General features: G+C 38.0%; 1 protein-coding gene across 3 annotated transcripts; it reads right to left on the reverse strand.

Annotated features, from left to right (window-relative positions):
- Window positions 1-56: 56 nt before the first annotated feature.
- LOC132188606 (Tetratricopeptide repeat (TPR)-like superfamily protein) lies at window positions 57-16,135 on the reverse strand. Of its 3 annotated transcripts, none has more exons than XM_059603117.2 (26): window positions 15,972-16,135; window positions 15,566-15,661; window positions 15,422-15,483; window positions 14,925-15,017; window positions 14,424-14,496; window positions 13,989-14,306; window positions 13,460-13,527; window positions 13,162-13,293; window positions 12,024-12,065; window positions 11,375-11,899; window positions 11,123-11,280; window positions 9,870-10,401; window positions 9,719-9,781; window positions 9,521-9,622; window positions 8,692-9,009; window positions 8,027-8,119; window positions 7,817-7,918; window positions 7,573-7,677; window positions 7,224-7,357; window positions 6,718-6,901; window positions 5,345-5,476; window positions 4,878-4,990; window positions 4,211-4,298; window positions 1,028-3,338; window positions 670-749; window positions 57-255 (listed from the first exon to the last, which is right to left on the reverse strand). In XM_059603117.2, exons 2-24 carry the CDS (start codon window positions 15,627-15,629, stop codon window positions 1,200-1,202), a joined length of 5,640 nt encoding a protein of 1,879 aa, XP_059459100.2. In that variant the 5' UTR covers window positions 15,630-15,661; window positions 15,972-16,135; the 3' UTR covers window positions 57-255; window positions 670-749; window positions 1,028-1,199. The 3 variants fall into 3 exon arrangements, with proteins under 3 accessions (XP_059459100.2, XP_059459096.2, XP_059459099.2); XM_059603113.2 differs by having other exon boundaries at window positions 15,919-16,135; XM_059603116.2 differs by having other exon boundaries at window positions 15,887-16,135.
- Between the last annotated feature and the right edge of the window lie 298 nt (window positions 16,136-16,433).

The following is a 16,433-nucleotide window of genomic DNA, read 5'->3' on the forward strand; positions in this document are numbered from 1 at the left end:
ACAGGAGGTGGTGGTCAACTTTAATAAGAAGAAATGCTGATAAAAGTGCTACCCAGTGAAAAAAATAACGAAGTCATATGCGATTAAACCAAATTATTGTCAAAGTCATTGCTGTTGGGAATCGAGGGAGAAAAGTACTTTCAGTCTGTAGATGCTCTGAACCCAATTTGTTCCTTTTCTAACCATATATGAACCAAAATTGTCGCCTCAAAAAATGCCCATTGCAGTCCCAAAAAAAAAAATCCTATTGTAAACCTGCACATCAAGTAAAACAATCGATCAGCCCCTGGAAATTCAAGTTCAATATAACATGGTGGAAGCTTAATAGGTTCCATTTTTGTACTAGTTTTATTGCATAAGGCCAGGTTGACAAACCTTAACCCTAGGCTAACTCAAATCACATGAGTGAGCACCCAATCTATAGTTTGAGGTCAGGGACATTCCCAGACTACAAGTGAGCAAAACTCACTGAAAAAAGTTGCATTCTGGATGCATAAAAGTGTGATACATTCCCCTTAAGTCCACAAAAATTAACTTCCACCACATAAGAAAACCAAGCCTAAAACGATGGTTTTCACTCTTCCAGCGAGGCCCATTCATTACCAGACCAATGGGTAATTTGCTGGAGAGCCAATAAAAGTTATTCAGATTGCAATGGTGGGAGCATACCTATGTAAGGAGAAAAATAGCCTTTGTTCCTTCATCACAATGTCCTCTTGCAGGTTGAGGACTAACTCAAATAAAAGCATCTGCATTTTTCTCCAAGTGTTAATATAGTAGATTTCTAAAACAAATCTCACTCATTTATACCAATCCAATAGTTCATGAAACATAAGAAAGTTCAAGCCATTTAATTATGCTTTGAAGGATCCAACATGCGTGCACACTCAAAGAAAAAAGAAAACCTGATGAAATTTATTTGGAAGGATAAAAAACCACTAGGCAAAGTAGGCCATGATAGACAAATTGTTTCCACAGGATTTCAATTCCAAAAGATAGTTGTCAATTAGAATCATAGAAAACTCACCTGAATTTTTCCGAAAGGTTGTGTTCAATCAGGAACCGATAAGACAAGGCATTTTGTGAGCATCAGAGGCACTCTTGTCCGTTGAGTGTATCATGAAAATGAAAGGTGGTAGCTTCTACTTTTTTCTCAACAATCCTGCTACACTTGATCGGTACAAAAATGAAAGAGAGGGTTACGTAGCACTAGCTGTACAATCATCTCTTACAGAAAAGCTGGAAGACTTTGGGATTTCACTTCCCCTAAGTACTCTGTTATAATTAACCTTAAAAGACTGTGAGCCGTATGGTCGACTGAGCAAGCTTATTGGCATTCGGAGAGTCTGCTTTCGGTTTCTTCTCCCCCTAATCAAAATGCTGAATGTTTTCTCACCATCAATTTTCAATTCACCATTCCGTCCATCATTTTCATTTGAGATATTTTTCTGACTTTGTTCACTCTCAGCATTTTCAACCGTAGACAGATTTGGATGACCATTTTCTTTTATGCTTTCCAACCTGATTTCAGCTACTTCATTTGCATTATGTATTTCCTCTGAAGCTGGAAGATTCACTTCTTTCCTAGCTTCCCCCACGTTGTCAATATCCACCAGCAGAACTGAAGCTGAACTTGGGCTTCCAGAATCATCAGGCTGCAGTTGTGTCTCCAATTTTGGACCAGAAATTGGCTCAACAACTGGTGGTGGGACAGAGAACACTGGATGGCAGCCAGGCCAAACTGGAGCTGGAATAAACTCTGATACAGTAGGGTTCATGTTGCACTGCCACGTGAAATGACTGGGATGAAAGGCACTGGTCGTTACAGGAAACGTGGTGGTTGGCACTGCTTGGTTTTGAGGATAAGGAGGAGGGTACATAAAAGGCAGTGGATGTATCATGTTTGGGGTTGGTGGAGGCGATGGGTATGGGTGGTGAGGAGAGGAGCAGATTGGGTTAACTGTGGGTAGGACAGTAGCAGGCCGAGGGTGCACATTCATGTTTACTGGCCAAGGTGGAATAGTTGGAACAGCCCCAGGACCAGAAGGAAGAGTAATATTCATGGCAAGGGGTGCAGAACGTGCAATGACTGGTGATGGGTTGAATGGAGCTGCTGATGCAGACAACTTCTTATTGGAAAATCCCCGAGGGTCACTTGAGTTCAGAATTAAGGATTTCTCCTTCAAATCATCTACTCCTTGCAAGATCGATTTCAAATTTTGATTGGTTTCAGAACTGCTAGATGAATCCTTCCCACTCACTTCACTTTTTGGAGAATCAACAGAGTTGGCCACGCCAACCAATATGCTAGCCTCTACCACTTCTTGAACCTCAACACTACCAGATTCAAGTCCTTCCACACTCTCACATGCCACTAAAGAAGGTTTATCTTCTATTGCATCAGTTAATTTAGTGTCTTCTTTCTTCTCAGTAAGTCCTATTTCCTCCTTTGAATGCTCTGCAGAATTAGGAATAGAAATCTTATTCTCTTCAGAAATATTTTCTACCCCTGTTCTGATTAGTTCGTCATTTCCTTTTACTTCATTCATTTCCTCTTCATGTTTTCCAAAGCCAAGTTCCCTGTTTTCCGGAAAATCACTTTGAGGCACCCAGACCTGCAATTTAGCAATGGTACCTGGTGGGGCCAATGCTACTTCCTTGTATGAAGGAGATTTTCCAAGACTGACAATTGAAGTTTTCAGTGGAGCAACATCATTTGGCAAAGAAGTTGGACAAGGTAATGGAGCAATGGAAAGCTCGCCACTATTTCCAGAGGTCTCTGTTGTAGCAGGTTTGGTAGATGAAGGCATTGACTTGACACGGTATGTCACAGCTTTGACTATTCTCCGTCCAAATTTGGTTGCTTCGGCAGGGTTCACTGTTTGGTGATCTGTATAACTCCCATGAGAAATTGTTCGTTTCTTTAATAGGTAATGCTTAGTATTCTTCAGAGTATTCTTCACAGGAGGATACTCCATTTCAGTGTTTACATTCTTTTTCTGATAACCATAGACCCTGCCAATAGTTGCACGGCGCTGCTTAACTCGCTGACCAGATGAGCCCGCTGATCTTGGCCTTTGAACTGGTTGCCATCCATCCTCTCCTTCAGCATGTGTTTCAGAAAAGATTTCATTGGCAATATTTGGATGTTCCTCTACAGTCTTTTGCATAACAGACTTTTGGGGCTCGATAGGTACAGATCTAGTCACCTGGTTAGCATCTGCACTACCTTCCATTTCAGGTAAAGGCGTCTCTTCTTCTGATGCCACTTTTGGCATTTCTTTTGGAGCTTCATCAGAACCTCCTAGGCTTGTATTTTGATAGGATTTTCCCTTCACCTGCAACAGAAACGGAAATTATTTGATAATGTTCATTACACGTGAGTACAGAGGTGCATCCATGCAAGGGACATTGCTTCTTGGCAGTCAATTTGAGAATGAAAACACCTCTTGCATGCAATTGGAGGATTCCAATACAGGAAAGTCAGTCTGCCTAGAAAGTTTTCCCCTCAATCTATGAGCCACCATGGCTTCCCTTTCTTAATAGAAGCTTATATATTTCAAAGCTCATCCAATCTTAGACTGAAACATTCACGTCCTTATCTTTTTCCATGAGGGACAGAATTTATATATGTTTGAAAGAGAAGAACGTCTCTTTGGGGAGGAAAATGCCGTTTCTTATAACTTCTCTCATAACTAAAATGCCGAGAAGTTTTCCCTTTCAGTCAAAAGAGATGGTGCCTATTTGTCGAAGAGAATGTTTTCTCCTAATATTCACCATCGGCAAAATGGGTGAACATATATCCCTTAAAATTTTATAAGTTCATGGGCAAGTACAGTATGGTAGGGAACTGTTTATTTTGGGCTTCTGACCACTAATTAAGTGCTATGGGTCAGCCAAATGATCAAGCTTCAGCCAAAGCTCACTTGCAGACAGCCTCAATATGGACTTTTGGTTGATTTTATTTATGGGCCAGATACATTTGCCATTTCCCTCTGGATGGGTCTTAACCGTTCAATGAAAGGCTGCCTATAGCATGACAAGCCAACCAATTCCTCGAAAATGCCCCAGTCTATGAACACTTGGACAATTATTTACACACCAATACAGAGTGCAAAAAGAAACAGATTTAAGTTTATTACAGATCTCATTGGCTCACAATGATGGGTTAAAATTATTTTGACCAAGCATGATCTAAACTTTAACACACCTTTGCAATATAGCTTTTCCTCTTTACTGCTCCATCTCTCCCTTCGACATCATCGTTTGGATTAATGTAGTCAAGCAAATCTGAGACACTGCAAGATTTATAAATCATCTCAGTTACTAGCAAGGATATGTGTTACTGTTTATAGGAAAGAGAGTGGATCATGTGCTCTGCCACTAGCAAACGGCAGTCTAGTGCAAATGCATAGTGGGTATGATTCAACAGGGTTCTTTAGATAAATATTCCAGCGCATCATCCAGAACAGATAAATTATCTTAAATATATATATGTATACACACACACAAACATATCTCAACAGTCTCTCATGTGTGGAATTTGGAAAGACCCTACAGAGGACAAATACAATCAATTCACTATGAAAGACTTATGACTGGATCATCCTTGGGGAAGCAATTGACTGTTTGACCAGTCATTGCAAAGCAATATCTAAGCATGAAGGTGGGCACCTGGTCCCACTAGGTTTTCATGTTGATATTTCTGAAGTTCAATTTTGAAACAAATCTTGATTTTTCAATATCTATTGGCAGATTAAAAAAGCAGCCAGACAATAGCAGTGCATCCCAGGTATGATAAGCCAACAAAGTAGCAGAGGAAACTGCACGCATGAAAAGTCAATAACAGTTGCATGAAGGTCTGAATTATCAAGGACCTTAGGTGGCCTTTGCTGGCTATGGATGCATCCGGCTTCCGAGTACCATTTCGTGCAGCTTCTTGCTGTTCAAGAGCCTTGGACTCGAAGTACTCAAGCCAAGCAGCAGCGTCCTGCAGCATTTGATTACAATGTCTAAAATAATTCTGGAAAGCAAAATTTTAAATGAGCTTTAACCAATTTTTTTTTTTTTGATAAGTAAAAAAAAAAAAAATGAGCTTTAACCAAATTATAACACACTTTACCAGAAAGAAAAGAATAGACATAGTAAAGAATAAATGGGTTAAATAAAATTAAGAAAAAAGAAATCACTACAAAGGGTGCTAGTAACGTTGCTTGTTTCTTTTAGTAATTATGAAATGTGACCAAAAGTATGTTCCAAGTTAATGAGCACCTGACTTACAAAGGACCTCGAATGCCTAAATGCATACCAAAAAAGGGCCATATTCTTGAACCTAATAAGATACCTGCGTGCGCAAGTCATCTGGGCCCAGCTTTGCTCGCAGAATTTGCAAGGTTGTTTGCTCATGCTGAACACTCAATGGGTATGCTTCCATCAATGAAAGGGCAATTGCAATTGCATGGTAACTTGCTGCCGTCTGGAGGATTTAAATTAAAAAGGGAATTACTTATCCAAAGGTGTAAAGAAACATCAAGTAAAATATGAGTTTAGAATGAAATTTCTAGAGGTAAAACAATAATTTGCGAGCACGTATGAAGTGCAAATGAAGTTTTGGTGTTCATTCATTAGTTCACAATAGAATCCACATTTCCAGCAGAAACAGCCCCTAACAACTAGCTACCACCCGACTTCACAGAATAGTACTTCTGCTGCGCCCAATGCATATCTATCGGTTTCTGTTATCCAGTTAAGTAGTCATTAATAGAATCCCTAGTAGAGAATATGTTTGGCATGATTTTGACCACAGAAGAGATGCTTCTTCATTGACAAGAATGAAAAACAAAAAATACAAGGTAGCATCTCCCTATCAATTATGAATGACACTGCAATATTTTAATAACAAGATATCTGGATGGGACCACCATCAAATGTAATAAAAGTGTTACCATAAAATGCTAGTTCACTTGTTATTTGCAATCTGGAATTTGAGACATGAAATAGTTCTCATTTCAAAATATTGAGGCATCCTAATGAGTTTTCTCCGTTTTCAAAAAAAAGCACCCAACGTACCTAATTGGACTGAAATGCCCCTTTTGTGGGCAAGCTTTTTTTTTGGGGGGGTGGGGGGGGGTTGTGTTAGAGGGGGGAGGGAGGACTGGAAAACCTTTCGGCATATACTAGGTTTTGAAGATAACAATGACAACAGGTTCCATTCATTCATTTCAATATAGGGCTCTGGTCCTTATGTTTGATAGTTTGAATATCAGAAAGCCTACCCCCCATTTTTCACATTTCAGAATAACTGTACCATATACTAACCCAAGTAACAACAGATAGTCCTATTGTACCGCCTCATCCAGCCATCAACAGAAAATGACAATGGCCTTTTAAGGAAGTTTTTTGCTTTTTTAGCAAAAAAGCAATAGTATTAACAAACAACTTCAAACACAAAACACTCAAAATTACTTATACATTTATGTCACATTTTCAAGCAAAAAGCAAAAAACACCACTAAAAAGTTTTATCAAATGAACCCAATAGCTCTCCCCCTTCATAAAGGAAGGTATTGGGTTAAACCTATGGAAGGGGAGGGATTGGGGAGAGGGAAATCTACTTCCCATTGTTATAAAATTATTACAGGATCAAAAATTTACTTATTTATAACTATATTATACGTACTTTAGCATAGACATGGAAAGAAAATAAATAAAACAAAACCTGAATATGGTCTGGGCCAAGTAACCTTTGGTTACACTTCAGAGCTTTGTGGAGATATCTGAGGGCAACATGCACATTCCCTAGGCCTTCCTCCATCATAGCCACATTTATGTATGTCGCGGCAGTGTTTGGATGAGATGGGCCACATGTGAGATGAAGAAGATACAGTGCACGCTTTACATACCTGATCAACAACAATTGTGAACCATCTTAACAGAACCCATTATAACAGCTAAAGACCAACTAATACTATGTCCAAACATCTAATGTATGGCATAAATCACTACAAAAGAAATAAATATTCCAAAAATTATTACAGTAATGTTATACATTATTAGCATAAGAAAGAAACTAGAGCATGCATCATATAGATCATTAAGGGTAACCACTCAACAAAATCGAGTCAGGTACAAGATCAAACCCTGAAAGGCATTAACCATGGAATCTTATGAAAATTTTACGTAGCTCTGGACATTAATATCACAACAGAGAAGAACAAAGCATACTTGAGAGCCAGCTCTGTGTGTTGAAGTCTGTAATAGAAGACAGCAAGATCCCCATAACTCTTCATTGTATCTGGATGATCAAGACCTAGTTCTCTCTCATTGATATCCAGAGCTTTCTGTTGATAAACTGTGGCCTGTGATTGGAACTAATTGTTGAATTAAATTTGACTTGAAAACCTTTACTACAAAGAAATGAACTACACAGTTTTGTATTTATAATGCAAATTTATTATGTGAATGCTCTACGAATATTTCAATAATAGTCTGGATAAGTGAAAGTGTGAGAATAAAGTTATACAAATGCAGGGACGTCCCAGCAATAACAAAACAAAAGGGACTGCAAATACACCTGATTGAAATCTCCAGTGTGATACAAAACTACAGCAAGGAGGCTGTAAGCCCCTGCTGTCATCCGATGGTAGGGACCACAAACTGCTACAAGCTTTGCAAGAGCCTACAAATACCATAAAAGTAAAGCAGGTAACATATGACAATACCAATATGAAAGGGACAAGGAATAGTTGTTGATACACCTTATTACTATATCATACAATAAAGGATATCCAAGTTGTGATTTGGAAACCTTATTATACCTTAGTCCCGTAGGCAACTGCATCTTCAAGTTTTCCTTTATCTAAAGCTGTTTTTGACGATTCTAGGAGTTGCCTCCCATCAGCTGATGAGCAAGCTGCTTGCTGAAAAGAAGCAGAAAATGTAGTTGAATATAAAATCTCAAAAATAAAATTACTCTCACATGCAAGAGAAAAGAACATGCTTCCATTAGTCTCTGTCTACTTCATCACCTTATACACTGGGACCAAGCTGACAACATCTGATTTCCGGAATGGATTTGGAGAATCCATATCAAAATCCCTTGGAACCAGCTCAATACCCACCTAATAAAGGGAGAGAGAAGGGGAAAAGGGGGGAGGGGCAAACTGTCAGTAATGCAGCATTCATCTGTCATTCATATCAGTAACACCTATGATCTATCATCTTCTCAAGACACACAAAATTCCATGTGAGAACCATTGCATCTAGAGGAAAATGGCATCAGGGAGGAAAATGGGTCCACAAAATTTATGAATCAAGGGACACATCACAGTAGTTGGTAGCACCATTCCAGCAGGCCCAAGATAATCCAAAGAGGTGGGCATGGGCATCAAAGTCAGCACACCTCTATGTTACAATAGATAATATAAAACGCTACTAGATTAGGCTGACCATAAAAGTCATCCAATCATATGGCACATCCAACAGGCCTATATGCGTCTCTAATTCTTTTTCCATCACCCTGTTATGAACTGAAGTATTCTTGGGGGTAGGGGGAACAAACTGCCAATGATGTATTATGCGGTTCAATCCAATGTAATACAAAAGTTCACAACAACATGAACCTTTTATGGAATAAAGAATGTGAATGCAAAGACATAATATAATAGAATGTCAGCAATTTACGGCTATATACCTTATGACATAATCCACGAAGAATTGCAAATTTTCTAACATCTTTGTAGTTCAAGCTACTAAGATTCCATTCATATCGCTTCATCAAGAAGACCTCGAGCCATCTCCACACAAGGGAATGGGCATTGCAATATTTATTCAATTCTTCATTTTCAGGAACCCCAAGCATCATATTCAGTGCAGCAGCTATTGATACTGCCATGTTCTCTGTGTTGTCAACAACAGCAATTACTGCCTGAAGAATGTGCTTAAATGCTCTCACTATCATCTCATGAATACAGAGTGACTGTACATGTGGTAGCTTTTCTGAAAGCTTGACCTAGAGAAAAGAAAAGGAAAGTATCTTTAAATAAGGAAAAACACGTACAAGTAGCACCTCAATCTTATAAATTATAGTTAGCTTCTTGTTCTCTAGGATTCAAAATCTTTCTGACAGTTCCCAAATAAAGATGGAAGGTAGTGCAAGTTGGATGCGGCAATAAGAGAAAGAAAGGCTACGAGAGAAGCAAATAAAACAAGAAACGAGATTAGATTTTGATGCATTACAAAGATTGACAGGCCTAGTCAAGATTGTTTCTACCATCACTAATGCAGTAATAAAGATGGCAATACACATAGTCTAGATCTAGATAAGCTATGTTGCTCCTTTTTCACTTATCTAATTCCAAAACATATTCCAGAAAACTGAAGTGGATATCACTGTAAATACAGCAAGTACTGTCAAAATGTCACAGGCACGCAACATATCACTGAAGTGAAGGGCATTAACCCCTTTTAGGTGGGCATAAATGTAACAGAAAAGCTTTGGCGGGTCGGAATGAGGCACTTACAACTTGTCCCAAACAGCGCATTCGAAGACCTCTAGTATGCATGAAATCAGTTAGAGTCCGGCCATCAACTGGTGAGAGTTCCAGTGAACCAAAATCTGCTACCTGCATTGCATGACAAATACTAGACACAGAGTCACTATAACCATATTAATTGGCAGATTCATTAGAAAAATTAACAAAATAATATTCAGTAATTACCAGTTTCGGAAGAGCAACTTCAGTGTAATATTTCTGAGACAGGTCAATTAGTTCTGGCAAAGACTGTCAATCACAAACTGAAGGTTACTTCAAACTGTACTGTACAAGCATGAATATGATATATCCTTGAATGACACCTAAAAGATTTTACCTTGCAATGAAGACCAGTTTCTGATTCTTTTAGTCGAGCAAAGGCTGCTTCAGACAATATCCTCTTCATTGCAAGCTCATTTTCTTTTGCATTGGTTTCAAGTTGCGATTCTACAGAAGACAATATAGAAGTTTTAGCTTCCCCAATACTACATTCTGCATGGGATCTTGAGCTTTCAGATTGCACTTTCACATTGCTTCCATCTGATTTCTTCTTGTTGTTCTTAAGGGATCTAAGATTTGTTCCAAGCCCCTCGACCTTCATTTCATTCTTTGCCTTCTCACCAGATGGCTTCTTATCTTTTTCCGTATTTTTTTGGTCTCGCAAATGTTGTATCCAACAGGCTCCGAGTTCCCATCTCACGACATCGTCAGATCCCAGTTCCTCTTCCTCAAGCTTAGCAACGCTTTCTTCCAAGAGTCTCTCCACAAAAGCTTGGGAAGCACTGAGTTCTTCATGCTCCAAAGTTTGCATATGTGGTACTGGTTTATTGTGCTCTGAAGGTGTTGTTTTGTGAAGAAGTAATCTCAAACTGTAAGGAACAGAGTTATAGTAAGACTCTGTACAAGATAGCCATATGACTGAAGGGGAGAGAGCTACAAACTAAGGAGCAAGCCATCAGAATAAAAAAATTAAGAAGGAATATATGGAATTGATAGCTCTCTAACATGAAAAAAATATGCATTTTTATCCCATGTGTGATAGGGGTTTCTTTTTTGCGAGTTATAGTAAATTCCCTACTTATTACACACACACACACACACACACACACACAGTGGGAGAGAGAGAGATAATGCATATGTACTTAAAACAGACATCACAAACAAAATAAACCAGAAGATAAATGTGCTTAAAGAATTTAAGAGTTGATAATAAATAGCAACAAAGTAGCCAAGGGGCTTATTAGCAAGGACCGCACACATGCAGCATCAAGCAATCCACCATTTGATGATTTTCATTTTGGGAAATCTGAAGGCTGGATTTTGATCTTCCAATAATACTTCCTCAAAAGAAAACATAGTAGATAAGATAACTAGGATTACACTTAGATCAAGTGCTCTGTGTTATTTATATAAAAAACATCAAAACCTTCACAGATCCCAATTCATGTATGGTCATGATGCAAAAGAGAATGAGTCCATTAACATGAGATCTACTAGCTCGCAACAAATATCATAAACTCTCCACCAGTTATGTAAGGGTTATTGATTATGCATCGGTCAAATTGGCACATTCTAAGGGTAAACAAGTACCTGTTAATATTAAGGGCATTGGCACCTCCTTCGGGTTGATCAAGGAGTTCAATGCTCTGAGATGTAGTACTGGCCTTGTCATTCTCTCTCTGTGCAACTTGTACAATAGTGATATAACCACAATATCTTACATTGATAACACCTAGAGTGGCAATGTCCTGCACTCAAATGCAACACTCTTCAACCATTTTTGCAGAAACCACTTGCACCAATTTTACAAAAATCACAGAAATTTTTTAAAAAGTATCTTACTTGAGCAGCAGTATTTTCATCAGCAGTGATCCCTTTCAGTAGGTTTCTTTCTACTAGATTCTTTTGATCTGATCCAGTTGCTTGAATTCCATCAATTTTAGTATCCACTTTACAACTCGCATTAGAGGCATCTTTCATGACCATGATGTTCAAATCTCCTACTCCCTCAGTATAGAGAATTTCACCATTTGAAACTGAACAAGTTAAATTTGGCTGTCGCATTACATGCTGGACAGCTTTAATGGCTCTGAAAATGGCAACATCAACGAATAGGCTGTGAAGAAGGAATGCCTTCCTATCTCGAACCTGTCTTTCCTCCGCCGTCTTGCAAGGCATAGATGCAAGCAACAAAAACTCATTAGCCCAAGGAATCAAATCACTTTCTCCATCTACTCCTAGACCACCTCCATTACCTCCCCAAGTTTCATCTTCAACAGGGAGAGGAGGGAAAACTGAGGGTAATTGTGCAGCAACAGGAGGAACAAGCCATGTGTTGGCTCTAAAGCCGTAAGGAAGATTCCCAAACTGCAGGTGGTAGAAAAAAATATGGTTATAAAACATGGGAAACTACAATGGTTGAGAGAAGTATCATACTTGGCATTGGCATCAGTCAAAGGAAGTATGACACAGGAAAATTTCAAACTATTACCTTGTTACGTTCTGAAAATGCTTTCATGAGATCATTGTAAGCCTGTAATTTGAGAAACAACCAAAAGTTTTACCAGCCAAAAAGGAAGAATGCAGCGTAAAGAAATAATAAATTGAAAATATATCACAAGTTGATGAAGAGATTATATTAGCTAGAAATTCCATCTTATGGAAAAGAGACGTACAGTGCAAATTATGAAATCAACATTCTTTTAGAGTCAAATAATGCACGATCAAAATCCAACAAATCCAAACACTATGATCGAGAATTGAACACCATCTAAACTTTCAGTTTGCAAAATTTAGCCTATTGTTAAATTAACACTTACCTCAAAAGCTTAAACCGATAGGAAATTGTTTATATATATATATATATATATATATATATATATATATAAACTAATAGAAAATTGTGAATTTAATCGCTTATAATACTATCCTAACATTCTTCCTTATGAGTGAGCCTACACCTCTCCTCAACTAGTGGGGCTCAACATGTAGAATATTTAATTTAAATGCAAGTAAACTATGAGTTAAGATTCAAACTCATAACTACTTGTAACACCCCAGTCCCATATTGAAAAATGAGTAGCCCACATAAAGTGAATCATTTATAAAAATACTCATGGGTGCTAAGTCTCACATTGCTTACTTACCAAGTGAAAAGTCATTACACTACAACTCTAATACCATATTAAATTGTCATTTATTCTAAAAGTTTAAAAAATAGGAAAAAGGTGAATTTATAATTAATATTATGACAATATCATCACGACACAATAAAAACACCCTATGCATATAATTTTATCTTGTCTAGGGTGGCACTAACAATCGGCATTTTCTAGCAAAAGTTTCTTGAGAATAAGGCAAGAAAGACAAAGCTTTGCAAGCATTATCACTGCATCTTTGAATACGTGAGTGTCATACCCGACACCATGTGCATTTTACTTTTGTTTCAAAAGGTTAGACTCGGGACAAAATAAGCCATTCAAGTTGTAAAGCATAATTTTATTTTAGCGAATGATCCATTTTCAACTTGTAAATAGTGACTCATTTAAACATCATCAAACTGAATGAACAAAAGTTCAACAAAAATATCATAAAAAGGATTCAAATTCAATGAATTTGGAGAAACTAACATTATCAAGGGCTCTACTAAGCTGTCGTAACAGATCCACAAGGTTGTGGCTAAGGATCCGCTGCTTTCCAACGCTATAGAATCCATTTCTGCAAGCTTCCACATGAACCACTTTTCCATTGCAAAGCTTCACCTGATTAATCACAAAACAGCTCCTCAAAGTTGTCAAAATGGCATTCCATACCAAAACATCATAGATTCATAGGAGTACATACATGCAGACAGATATAAAGAAATGAATTTATTTATACATGTGTGGATGGTTACGTGGTTGTGTGTGTCCTGGAAGAAGGTCTTACATCAAGGGAGAAAAGATGATCATCCGCTGAAATCTCATCGACATGTCGTTTCATTGCTCTCCTTATAACTGCAACATTCACGGGAAAAACAACTTACTAGCTTGAAGAAAATGCTTGAAAAAGCTCAATGAAAATGCTATTTCTCTTTTTAACAACATCAAAAAACAAAACAAAACAAAAATTTGGAAAATTGCTCAGTTTCCATGAAATGTGTGTTTCGAGTTAAGAATCTCATTTAAAAACTTAAACAACATTTTCTCAGAACAACTTCATTGGTTCCATTCCAGAACAAAACGAAACCATAAACCTCCGTTTGTTTCTGGGGAAAATGGGAGGCACGAAAAAAAAATCCTAACAATTGTTTAAGAAAGTAAGGCACAATATTAATCAAAAAAAAAAAAAAAAATCAAGCATTTCCTTTCACTTCCTTCCCAACAGTTTCCAAGAACGGTAAAGAGACTATACGCACACATACACAGAGAGAGAGAGAGAGAGAGAGAGAGAGAGAGAGAAGGAGAGAGAAGAGTACATTGGAGAGGGGGAGTGAGGTGGGAGAGAGAAAAGAACTCGTAGAAGGTTCCGAGTTTGGGAAAGGCGTGGCTCATCTCTCCCTCTTCCTCCATCGCCGCTTCTTGCTTGGCCGCTGTGCCTTGAGCCTTGGTGTTGGTGGTGGTGGATTTCTTGGTGGACGCCGGGGCGCCCTTATCCTGCGCACCCGGCGCATTTTTAGCAGCGTCGGACTTCAAACTTTCCTTGCTCGTCGCCGACGGGCCAAAGCTCGTCGTGCAGGCGACGATGTCCAGGAGCCTTCTAACGTGCACCACTGCGCGCTCTTCATCGTAGTCCTCTGCAACAACATCGACCGTGTCAGATCAGTGACCGAACAAGGATCGTTCGGGATAGAAATTAGTAAAATTCAGTAAACGACGTCGTCTGGGATTGTAAGCCAGTAAAAGCCGCCTACCTTCCACCAAAGTCAGGACGCACGGCTTCAGTGCGGAAACGTCCACCGTGTCTTTTAACCGTGGCCCTCTTACCTGTCAAATGTCAAGAGCACAATACCTAATTTACCCCTGTTGTGACCGTTATTCCTTACACTACTGAATAACTACAAATTTTCTTACAAAAAAAAAAAAAAACTACAAATTTTAACAAATACAAAGGCTATATATATATATATATATATATATATATATTCTGAGAAATAAATACATTTATATATATGTGGACAGGGAGGGGTTGGAACATCCAAAACGAGACCATTGAGTCGTGGAGAGCCGTACGGGTGGGGTATTATACTAAAATTGCCGTATATTGTCAAAAAAAAAAAAAAAAGGCAAAAATGTCGTGTACCATGTTTAATGTTTTCCGTCAAACATTAACAAATAACTTAATCCCTCTCAAGGAAGAAAATTACAAATTTGGATACAACTAATAAGAAAAATAAAAATGAAGTGTTAATTACCTCATGCGAGAATGAAAAATTCGTGAAGCCGCAAGTTTCGGTCTTCACGGATAAAAGCCGACGAACATCAATAATCCTGTCCGTTGATATTCCCTGTCAAAGATTTCAATGTTAGCATCCCCCATCCCCCATCCACGTGAAATTAACGAAATTGGTTGTTTGGCCCAAGAAAGAAAGAAGGATAATATTATGGTATCTGGTCAAATTACGGAACCTTTCATCACCTCTCATTCGTCTTCTACTATTATGGAGCTCAAAATTTGGATTAATTCTTATTGCTAATAAGTAATAACACAAAGCAATGCTTAATTCCAGCACAAAATTATAGTGCAAGGGACTCTGGTTACTGAATCTCAATAAATAATAAATATATATATATATATATATATATATATATATATATATATATATATATATATATATATAATTCAATTAGCAATAATTAATTGCTAATAAAATCCAAAGAGAAGAGCGATGAAGTTGTGAGAGTAACAAACCCTCAAAACGACACGAGTTTCGTCGGGAAGGTTTACAGTGATATCCATGACGACGGGAAGAACTGCAAGTTAAGTCAGATATTAGAAAACCAAGCTCAAACTTGAAAGATTTAATTTTATTTAATTAGCAGCAGATTCATATACCCTTCTCTTCTTTCTTCTTCTTCTCTCCTTTCGGCTTTCCACGAGAACTGTTTCTGGGCGCCATTTTCGACCTCCGATGGATTCAGATTCAATAAGCTGAAGGTTGAAACGAAAACATATATAATTCATTATCATACCCAAGTACGTATTATTCCTTGATTGATGATTATACAGTTATTTAATCTCATAAACAAAGAACAACCCAGCAAGTTTTTTTTCCAGTACTTCGAGAAAGCAGTCGAATTTCAAGAACAAAGCCAGAAAAATAGCATATATATATAGAAGATAGCAGAACAGAAAATCTCAAGAACTTATACGTACTGAAGAAGAGAGAGTAAAGGGTGTAAATTTACTTTTAAGGTTGTGAAGAAAATGAGCAGCAATAGGAGCTACTGAGTTAACACACCATTAACAATGTGAATAGCAATTAAGGTAAAATGTAAAAGCTGCAAGCGATGGTGTTCGATTGGAGAGGTGGGGTTTCAGCAGAGATTGGATAATGACGAGAGCGTAATCCACCAGAAGAAGCATGAAAGAAAATGGGGGAGAAAGAGATATAGGGAGAGAGACGGGGTACGATAAGGTAGGAAAGGTGGAGATTTAACAGTCAGAAGGGTATATGGCATTTTATGGCAGTTTCTGGATTATATGGAATTATATTATATATTCTTTTGTTAATTGCACAATAAAATACAAATATATTTTAAATTTCATATATTTTGATATTTTTGAGTAAAGAAAACTTTCACATACTCTATACATGACAGGGAAGAGGGCAGTAGGCTGCGGCGTTTTTCAGGAAGGGAAGAGTGTGGGACCACTGCCTTGATGGGGTCCATGCAAACTAGGACACCCTAAAAATATGCAA

This window comes from Corylus avellana, chromosome 6, assembly GCF_965113065.1.
Source record: "Corylus avellana chromosome 6, dhCorAvel1.hap1.2, whole genome shotgun sequence".
In the NCBI taxonomy this organism is placed as follows: Eukaryota; Viridiplantae; Streptophyta; class Magnoliopsida; order Fagales; family Betulaceae; genus Corylus; species Corylus avellana.

Excerpts from the sequence above, each read along its gene's own strand:
- LOC132188606 (XM_059603117.2), bottom strand. The coding sequence starts at position 15,629 with ATGGCGCCCAGAAACAGTTCTCGTGGAAAGCCGAAAGGAGAGAAGAAG. Across the intron at positions 15,018-15,421 it reads AAACTCGTGTCGTTTTGAGG|GGAATATCAACGGACAGGAT; the intron begins GTTTGTTACTCT and ends AATCTTTGACAG. Across the intron at positions 6,902-7,223 it reads CACACAGAGCTGGCTCTCAA|GTATGTAAAGCGTGCACTGT; the intron begins GTATGCTTTGTT and ends GTTGTTGATCAG.